The 10,561-nt window shown below is 40.1% G+C and overlaps 1 protein-coding gene and 1 pseudogene across 3 annotated transcripts; one reads left to right on the top strand and one right to left on the bottom strand.

Moving 5' to 3' along the window:
- Positions 1 to 237: 237 nt before the first annotated feature.
- On the top strand, positions 238 to 6,063 carry LOC137734092 (sucrose synthase). Of its 3 annotated transcripts, none has more exons than XM_068473371.1 (12): positions 238 to 374; positions 2,317 to 2,449; positions 2,578 to 2,704; positions 2,790 to 2,941; positions 3,126 to 3,318; positions 3,430 to 3,861; positions 3,961 to 4,137; positions 4,250 to 4,366; positions 4,448 to 4,614; positions 4,704 to 4,928; positions 5,027 to 5,590; positions 5,678 to 6,063. In XM_068473371.1, exons 2-12 carry the CDS (start codon positions 2,352 to 2,354, stop codon positions 5,847 to 5,849), a joined length of 2,424 nt encoding a protein of 807 aa, XP_068329472.1. In that variant the 5' UTR covers positions 238 to 374; positions 2,317 to 2,351; the 3' UTR covers positions 5,850 to 6,063. The 3 variants fall into 3 exon arrangements, with proteins under 3 accessions (XP_068329472.1, XP_068329489.1, XP_068329481.1); XM_068473388.1 differs by lacking the exon at positions 238 to 374 and adding an exon at positions 1,510 to 1,624; XM_068473380.1 differs by lacking the exon at positions 238 to 374 and adding an exon at positions 2,072 to 2,216.
- Positions 6,064 to 8,367: 2,304 nt separating this feature from the next.
- The window catches only part of LOC137708736 (uncharacterized), an 11,393-nt pseudogene continuing 9,199 nt past the window's right edge, over positions 8,368 to 10,561 (bottom strand).

Below are 10,561 nucleotides of genomic sequence, written 5' to 3'. Positions count from 1 at the left end.
AGTTATCGAAATTTAAACTCATTTAATGATGACAAATAGAATGACGAACGTAACTATCACTTGAGAATGATGAGCAAAAATAATTTTCAATGAATAATCAATTCAATTAGCAGCATTACCCACCAATCGCACCAAGGAAGACGATGAGTCACATGACATGTCATCTTTCTCTTTCCCTTGCTCCATCTTCCATGTATATAAAAGGCCGTTCTAGCTTTCCTTCTTCTCCATCCCATTCTTATTCACCCTCTCTTCATTTCTGTCGTTCTCTGTGTTCTGTATATTGAAGTTCTTCGTTCATTCAATTTGTTCGTCGATTCATTACTCTTCTGGTCAAGAGCATTCGTTGGCGGTAATTCTCCGTACATTTTAAGGTAATGATAGAAAGTTTTACTAGTCGCATTTCAAGAATTTTTTATCGCATTGTTTTTGCTCCGATGATTGCTCCTACTAGTCGCAGTCTATATATTATACAATATGATAAGTTGGGAATATTCTTCAAACATCTTATCTATTGTGGATGGCATGTTAAAAACCTGTATTGTGTCTCCTACTACATGGTACTATAAAGCATAAACTTTCGGAAAGAGATCCTCTTCTGATCTCTTCCTCAAAAGCTCAGGAATCAAGTGATCAGGACATTTAAAATTTGATCAAACGGTCAAAAATTATTCTAATTTTTAAAAGTTTTTACTTATTTCTCTGTTTTTAACTATTAAATCAAATTTCAAAGATCCGGATCACTTGATCTCTGAGCTTTAAAAGGAGAGATCCGAAATAATCTCTTTCCTAAACTTTTTTCCACACCAGACATTGGTGCAGATTACAAAGAAATATATTAATATTATGCATATAAATTTGTCCAATTCTAAAAAGTGGGTTACATCAAACCCACAAATCTAAGAGATGGGCAACAAAATTTCAGGGTTTTATCATCATCAAATTTTATAGAGAACACCTACAAAGTTCTGGACGTATTAAAAAAGTCCAACTTTTGAATCATCACCAACTACAATTAGACCCCATTCCATGCCTAACATTATGATAGATTTTTTAGTGTCTTATAAATACAGCCTGATAATGAACTAGTGAAAACTTGAATTTTTTTAAATAAATTACATTATAATACTTAATATATAAGATCGTATTGACAGCACATTGAAAATTTTCTCTAACATAAGCCTCTCTTTCCCTGCAATTTTTCCAAATTTTCGTGCCATAAAAGTAAACAAATAAAAATCCAATCGGATTTTTTCTTGGACAGCAAGGCCCATGGTAAAGGCAAATTCTTGAAGAGCACGTCCATGCATTAAATTAAATTCTAGCATACTAATATTAAAAATTAAAGATAGCACAAATGCTATTTGCCCCTTATTTCCTTCCACATTTACAATACTTTGCAGTGAAACATCTCATCATATCCGATTCCAATGTGGATATTTTTACAAAATTACCACTGTTTTTGTTTACTTTTCGCAAGAAATTAAGACCAAGGGTCAAAAGTGAAATGGACTTTTGTCCAAGTCTGTTTCTTACCATATTTTTTCGCGCTCCCCTCACTATAAAACTCCCCTCCATCTGTGTTCATCAAATCATCTTCCTTCTCCCACCGATCTTTCTCTAGGTACTCCTTTTCATTTCGCCATTTTTTACTTTATCTATTTTTCTTGTTCTTGGGTGGTTTCTCTTAAGGCCGAATGATGTTTTTTCTCGGATTTTTGTTACATTTTCGCATGGATCAATTGCTTCTTAATTTTGGATTTAGATTTTGTTTTATGGGTTTTTGCTCTGTTTTCGTGTAGATCCCTGTTTTTTTTTTGTTCAAGATACAAAAATCTGTTCTTATCTTTTGATGTGTTGGGTTTTCTACTCCAACAAGCAAAAGGAAAATATGGTTTTTTAATTTTTCATCTGGTTGGTCTTATCAACTTTGCCTAATGCCCCATAAATATCCTTGTTAAGAGCCCTTAATTACGATAAGCCTGGATTATTAATTTATTTAATGATGGGGTTTGAACTCTTAAATGTTTCCGGGGCTCTAATTATTAAAAATATCAGTGCTTTTGCTTCTAGAGAATACTCTGCAAACCCTTTTTCCATTATTCTTTAGCACTATTTATGGTTGCAAATCTTAGATGAACCTTTTGTACAGTCGTTGTTGGATGGTGGTGGTTTGGTTTTGAAAAATAAAATCTGTGTCTTCCAGAATATTAATAGTAATATTATTATTTACATGATTTTAGTCTTATTTAAGGTTTGATTTGTTGACTTTTTCTGGATGACTTGTTATGGTTACAGTTTTGCTTTTTCTTGCAGCTTTTAAGGTTGTCTGATTTTCCAAGCTGCTGTCGATGGCGGAACGTGTGCTGACCCGCGTCCAGAGTCTCCGGGAGAGGCTGGACGAAACCCTTTCTGCTCACCGCAATGAGATTCTGGCCCTTCTTTCAAGGTACTACTACGTTGCGATCACGAATGGGTTTTTGTCTAATGTTTCAAAACATGCAAAAAGTTGTTGTCTTTTGTATTTGTTGAGGTTGTTGTTTGGTTTGATCACTAAAAGGGTTTTTGGGGTTTTAGGATTGAGAAAAAGGGGAAAGGGTTTCTGCAACCCCATCAGCTTCTTGCCGAGTTCGAAGAGATTCCTGAAACGAACAGGCGGAAGCTGTTGGATGGGGCTTTTGGTGAAGTTTTGAAGAACACCCAGGTAAACATTTTCGATTATACATCATTTGTTTCTGTGTCTTTTTAGGAGTTTTCTGAACGATTTGTGGATGTTTTGTGTAATGTAGGAGGTAATTGTTCTGCCCCCATGGGTGGCGCTTGCTGTCCGCCCAAGGCCTGGTGTTTGGGAGTACATTCGTGTGAATGTCCATGCTCTCGTTGTCGAGGAGTTACGTGTGGCTGAGTACTTGCAATTCAAGGAGGAACTTGTTGATGGAAGGTAGATTTTGGGTCTTTTTATATTTTGATTTCCAAAGTTTCGATTTGGTTCTTAATTGTTTGTTACTTGTGCTGGAGTTCGTAGATTAGACTCATTAGAGTAGTTTAGAATATCGCATTGTAGAATAAAACCCGTTTGTAACTCTGTCTGTGATGTTAATAATTTGTGTTGGTTTCAATTGCAGTGCCAACGGCAACTTTGTGCTCGAGTTGGACTTTGAGCCATTCAACGCCTCCTTCCCCCGCCCAACTCTTTCCAAGTCCATTGGAAACGGCGTTGAGTTCCTCAACCGCCACCTTTCTGCAAAGCTCTTCCATGACAAGGAGAGCCTGCACCCGCTGCTCAAGTTTCTCCGTGTTCACTGCTACGAGGGCAGGGTATGATTTCCTCTCATTTTCAACTTTACCATCTTTGATTGTGAATGATATTAGTACTCTTGTGCAGCTTTGCTGATCTCTGTATTTAATTTGATCGGCATTTTCGTGCAGAACCTGATGCTGAATAACAAAATTAACGATGTGAATGAGCTGCAACATGTTCTGAGGAAGGCAGAGGATTTCCTATCTGCAATTGCCCCGGAAACTCCGTACAAGGAGTTCGAGCCGAAGTTGCAAGCCATTGGCTTGGAAAGGGGTTGGGGTGACACTGCTGGGCGTGTGCTCGAAATGATGCAACTTCTGTTGGACCTTCTTGAGGCACCCGATCCTTGCACTCTTGAGAAATTCCTTGACCAAATCCCCATGGTCTTTAATGTTGTGATCCTCTCCCCCCACGGCTATTTCGCCCAAGACAATGTCTTGGGGTACCCTGACACCGGTGGCCAGGTTGTCTATATCTTGGATCAAGTTCGCGCATTGGAGGCTGAGATGCTTAAGCGTGTTAAGCAACAGGGACTGGATATCATACCCCGCATTATCATTGTGAGTTTATCTGAAATTTTGTGGCTCCGAAATTTATGTTATTTGGTGATTTTATTTTATGCTCTCCATTCTGATGCTTTGATTATGTTTTAAACACAGCTCACAAGGCTTCTTCCTGATGCCGTTGGAACCACATGTGGTGATCGACTTGAGAAAGTATACGGGACTGAGCATTCAGATATTCTTCGTGTTCCATTCAGAGATGAGAAAGGAGCCATTGTCCGCAGATGGATTTCAAGATTCGAAGTCTGGCCCTACCTAGAGACATACGCCGAGGTGAATTTCTCTGTTAATATATATATCAGTTTCCATATTTTTTTCCTTCACTGACATATTCCAATTTTTGCTTGTATTTGGTTTTAATGCATACCGATTTTTGTGTTATTAGGATGCGATCAAGGAACTTTCCAAGGAAATGCATGGCAAGCCTGATCTCATCATCGGAAACTACAGTGATGGCAACATTGTGGCCTCACTGATGGCACTCAAATTGGGTGTTACACAGGTTTGTGAATTGTGATTCCGATTTGATAACTTTTGCATCTTAGTCGCTAAATTCATTGTTCGGTTTTTGTTGGTCCTGCAGTGCACCATTGCTCATGCTCTCGAGAAGTCAAAATACCCTGATTCTGACCTTTACTGGAAGAAATTGGATGACAGTTATCACTTCTCATGCCAATTTACAGCTGATCTTATCGCCATGAACCACACTGATTTCATCATCACCAGTACCTATCAAGAGATTGCTGGAAGGTAATAATATCACCTGGCGTTAGATTTTTTCGTACATTCAACCGTCACATCTTTTGGATCCTAAATTTGTGTTCTATGAATGTTTGCAGCAAAGAAACTGTTGGTCAGTATGAGAGCCACACTGCTTTTACTCTTCCTGGGCTCTACCGTGTTGTTCATGGTATTGATGTCTTCGATCCCAAGTTCAACATTGTTTCACCAGGAGCTGATATGAGCGTCTACTTCCCTTACACTGAGAAAGAAAAGAGGCTGACTAACTTCCACCCTGAAATCGAAGAGCTCCTTTACAGCCAAGTCGAAAATAAGGAGCACTTGTAAGTTTCGGCATCATTTTTTTGCCGCGGTTATGTTTTGCTCATTTCATCGTCCGTTCAAATATGTACTAATGGGTTTATATTTGTTATTCGAACAGATGTGTGTTGAAGGACAGAAACAAGCCAATCATCTTCACAATGGCAAGGCTGGACCGTGTGAAGAACATCACTGGGCTTGTCGAGTGGTATGGTAAGAATGCCAAGCTCAGAGAGTTGGTTAACCTGGTTGTAGTTGCTGGTGATCGCCGCAAGGAGTCCAAGGACAATGAGGAGAAGGATGAGATGAAGAAGATGTATGAGCTTATCGACACCTACAAGCTGAACGGGCAGTTCAGATGGATTTCTTCCCAGATGAACCGTGTCAGGAATGGTGAACTTTACCGCTACATTTGTGACACCAAGGGAGCCTTTGTGCAGCCTGCTGTGTATGAAGCTTTCGGCTTGACTGTCGTTGAGGCCATGACTTGTGGACTGCCCACATTTGCCACTTGCAAGGGTGGCCCGGCTGAAATTATAGTGCATGGGAAATCTGGCTACCACATTGATCCATATCACGGCGATCAAGCTGCTGAGATCCTTGTTGATTTCTTTGAGAAGAGCAAGGCAGATCCTAGCCACTGGGACAAGATTTCTCAAGGCGGCTTGCAGCGCATTTATGAGAAGTAAGCAAAATCAAGTCCCTTTTTTCACGGTAAATTATATTGCTTGCCTTGTAAGTTATCTTACATGTTTGCTCTATTTTTGTTTAGGTACACATGGCAAATCTACTCTCAGAGGCTCCTGACCCTCACGGGAGTTTATGGCTTCTGGAAGCATGTTTCAAACCTTGATCGCCTGGAGAGCCGCCGCTATCTGGAGATGTTTTACGCCCTCAAGTACAGCAAGCTGGCAGCGTCTGTTCCTCTTGCTGTGGAGGAGTGAAAGAGAACGTTTTCCCAAGTAAATAAAGAGGCGGAGGCAGTGGTTGGGCTTTTGGGTGAAGGTTTTTCCTCCGTCGAATGCGGATTTTGGATATATTATGATTTACAAAGGATCTTTAACTTCTTTTTTCTTTACTTTTGATTTTCGATTCCCATTGGAAATGTTTGAACCTGGGTTTTTACCCCATTAATCAATTCAAGTCAACTTCGCTTCACTTGTTCTTAATAATCTAACACGAAAAGGATTCCACTCTTTTATGGGTCGTAACAATTTGAGTGAATATCTGTAATTCCATAGAACCATTCTGTAAATATACGAAATCACGAAACAAAAACATACTCCTTTAAACGAGTTGGCATGAAATTCCCTGGTTCGCTAATCGTGTCATGGCGAAAATCGCCACCGTCCAAATACAACAATGCATTTCTTCTCGATGTCAAAGTCTGCATGGGGTATGCATGCGCCTATGTGCTAGGGCAACTACTTACGCATCAAACAAAGAAAAAATAAGACAAACACAGACCAAGCCGGATTGAGATAGTATGAATGACAGTGAAATACATAAAGTGATCATATCAAGTGCAGGTGAAGTTGACAAATTACAAGCTTCATCATCTTTCCTCAAGCAATCCTCTCTATTTAATTGAAGCCGATGATCAATCCGAACGGATTCTCTTCAGACTTTTCTCAGGAAATGCTGCATCATCATCATCGTCTTTTTCTCTTGGTTTTCTTTTTTCGAGACTTGCCGGCGCACATATGTGCAGAGGAACCTTCATCTCCTGCTGCACTTGTTCACGATTCGGCTTGACAACATCTAATATTAACTCTTCCTCCAACGGAGACGTCTCGAATTTGTCTTGGTACTCAACCAATTCCCCATTTGGAAGTTTGGAAAAGAAAGGATCAAAGTCAACCCACGGTACAGCCCCTTCTGGAAGGCCCTTAATATTTACCATAGCTGTTTATAATGAATACGGGTTTGACGCCACATAGATGTCACATAAGGTCAGTTTGTAGATGGCGTTTCTGGAGGCCGAGGCAACGAGTTGCATGCGCCGTTTCTCAACTTGTCCTTGTCGATTACATATCCCGAAATCTTGATGAAGGTAATCTTTTATCCTCGTAGACATGGCGTTTTTGCCAAAAGTCGAACAAAAAGCCTAGTTGGCAACGTCGAGCCACATCCAATGTGCTTGAAAATCCATTGTTGAGCCAACATGGAAGTTGTTGATTGGTTTATTAAGTGTTGATAAACATGCTCATTTCTATGGTGATCCATCATTTAGTTTGCAAATTTTGTCTACAAATTTAGTCTCCCGCTTACTCAAATCCCGTGTTTACAATGAGACTATAGAGGTCGGTAGCAAAATGTATAATATCATGCTTGTTGGAGATGGAATGAAATCAACAATAATCAAACGGTCTAAGAGCTTTGCAGATGGATTTTCCACCTTTGCTACAGCCACTTTTAAGTATGTCACATTTTTTCGGTTCCGAAATTTTTTATTTTGATTTTGGTTCTAATGGTGTTCTTGGCCTTTCTGTTTTTTTTTTTTTTTTTTGGTGTTTCTGAATTTTGATGAAAGAAAGTTAAACCCTTTGGGTGTTTTCGGATCTTTACTGCTGTAATCGGGGGTTCTTAGCCAGGGTTTAAGTATGTCACATTTTCGTGGTTCCGGAAATTATTTAAAGTCTTGTGTGTTGTTGGCCTTCTTCTTATACGTATCTGAAATTTGATGAAAGAAAGTTAAACCCTTTCCTTGTTCTGATGTTTGCAGCTATTAGCTAGGGACCTGACCATAACCAACACAGAGGGCTCAAAAAAGTTCCAGGCGGTTACTGCAAGAGTGACCTCAAACTCTGCCTTCTACCACTGCAACTTCAGTTCATACCAAGACAGCCTCCACGTCCATTCGCTTTGCCAGTGCTACCGCGACTGCATCATCCAAGGCACGATTGATTTCATTTTGGAAATGCAGCTGCAATCTTCCAAAACTGCGGGGCGGTTGTGCGAAAACCAATCCCGGACAGAAAGTGACAATCACTGCACAAGGCAGAACGGACCGGAATCAGAACACCGGCATTTCACTACAGAAGTGCACCATTGTCCCTGCACCGGAATTTAACAAGACCAAGAGGCAAAATTTCACGACGCTTTTGGGAATGCCATGGAGGAACTGTTCAAGTAGAGTTGCGATGAAGAGTTAGTTGGGGGATATGATACACCCCCGGGGGTGGTCAAAGTGAGGAGATTGTGAGGCAGTTTACAGTTGGGTTGTTTTTGCATGGGGAAGGTGACTGGATTCAGACCAGTGGGATTCCACTCTCTTATGGCTCGTAAGAATTTTGAGTGAATTTCTGTATTTACAAAGAAGGTAGAACCATTCTGTAAATATACGAAATCACGAAACGAAAAACATGGCAAGTTATCGGACATCATTTTTATGTCTTGTTTGCGTATATGGAATCGGAATAAGAACGAATTCACATGATATATAACAAATGTAGGGTTCCAGACTGGTGGTGGTTCGTTCTGTACACTGTATACATAATGTATAACAGCAAACAAGCAAAATGAGCTAAACTACCAGCACTTTGGTGCAGTTATTTCCTAGTTACAAAACTTGCCTGCAGGGTCTGTGGTTGTGTATATATATACACTAAGGCCATCGCCTTGGCGAGTTGTAGCATTAGGGACAAAAAGCTCCCATGAAGCACTGAACTTTTAAGAAACCTCTCTGTTTCTGAAACTTTCATGCTTGAACTCCATGGCCCGAGACTGTTCCCGTTACAAGGTGGAAGTATCCAGGCAAACGCAATCAGTAAGCAACAAGAAGACCGCCTCACTATTCACCAGCATGCTGTTTCTTAAATTCTTCAGTAGTCCTTTCTGCGTTCTCTTCACGAAGAGGCTGTGTAGGGTACAGAGCTAGTGCTAAAACTAAGGTAAATGCAAAACCAATTAGCCCACTAAACGGTTGGAATGACTGTGTCCCCATAAGCCAAGGAGGAAAGTTACCCCGGTAGGTCAGGAAGCCACCCTTCTGTATGATGAAAATTGAAGCGATAATTCCTGCACGCAACCCAATTGGTATGGAAAGGCTGCCTTCATTTCTTTGCCGAGCACCTGCTAAACCCAAAGATAGAAGCCATAGACCTGGTGTTGATAGCGGAGACCTGAAATTCCATTGAAATAAAAGGGCTGTTAGATTTGTCTTGCACGTGGTCAGCAGAAATCATTATGCAGAAAAGTCCAGTATTGCATTGCGCTGATCGTGTAAATCACAACAATAGCAGAAACTGAGGCCACCTTAAGGGTTAAAAGATTATAGTAAATATTGATTCCAGTAACCGTACAGAAGACAAAAAGAAAGCACTGATTTTAGCAGGCGATGAGTAAAGTAAAATGAATAGAAAGAAACCTCTGGGATAAAGCGAACGCAAGTCCTGATATAATTATTCCTCGATGATATCCAAGATCTGCAGCAATTTCTTGGGGCAGCCATGCCCTGAAAAGCAATTCTTCCACAAGAGCAATACCAGTAGCTACTATAACTCCTTGACCAACCATCACAAGCCCTTGCGTACACAATTTGAGCTGTGAGACAGCATCCAAAGAAGATGGAGTGGAGGGCCAAGAGAGATTCGCAGAGTCAAGTAGTGCTCTTACTGAGTGTATTGACAAAACAAGGGCAACTCCACCAACCAAGCCCTTCAAAAAATCACCTAACTGCAAGCAAGGAGATGAAAAATCATACAACTGCAAGTAAAGAACACTATGTTATTTTGCATGATCTTAGAGTACATGTCCACAATTTCAGCTAACACATACCTTTGGCAATGACGTTAAATCTAGCCCATATCTGTGAAGAGGATTTTCATATCCACGTATTCTTTTGCCCCATATCACAACAAGTATCATAAAAGCCGTGTAGAGGCCAACAATGCAAGCAAGTTCAGCAATTCTAGAGGAAGTATTGGTTGTCCAGCTTTGCAAAAATGATGGAAGTAGTGGAACAACAATTGGTGACCACAAAACAAGAACCATACCGACAAACCCAAAAATCCTACAGAAGCAAATCAGGATAAAAGAGCATATCAGGAAATAAAATAATCAAGAACAGAATCTGGGCATAAATGGAAAAAGATCACCATGCAAACCAAAGGAACCCAACAAACTATATGAAATTAGATCTCCGATTTCGCAAATGCATGATGCAACATACAGATAAAAATTCCAATTTGAAACTCTCTTCATAGTCATAAACTATATGGACTGGCATGGAAGATTAACTTCCTGAACATAGAAATTTGTACCCCGAATAATTTTGAGATAAAGACTTCCCTTTTGCCTTTCTAAAGCAGTAATTAGAATTAACCTATCTAGTTAATCTCAAGACAACTTACATAATACCTCTGGATTAAGGGACGCTCAGCTATATCAAGAAATTGGATAAGCTTGTCAGTCAAACTCATCGCACCACGTAGACCACCCCAAAGCAAAGCAGCTTTTCCAACTAACCTCAACATGCCACCCTTTTGTCCCAAATCTGTCAACATTGTGACTAATCTATTTGCAAAGGGGTTACAAAATTAGTAAAAGAAAGTAGTGGTACGTCTGTACATATTGGAAATACATATATCTTGTGTTAATACCTTTCTTGGTCCACTTCACCATCTTCCTTGGTGGGTACCACGGGAGCAGCAAC

Source organism: Pyrus communis, chromosome 1 (genome assembly GCF_963583255.1).
Source record: "Pyrus communis chromosome 1, drPyrComm1.1, whole genome shotgun sequence".
NCBI classification, from domain to species: Eukaryota; Viridiplantae; Streptophyta; class Magnoliopsida; order Rosales; family Rosaceae; genus Pyrus; species Pyrus communis.
This window is presented reverse-complemented; position numbering and strand designations above follow the sequence as displayed.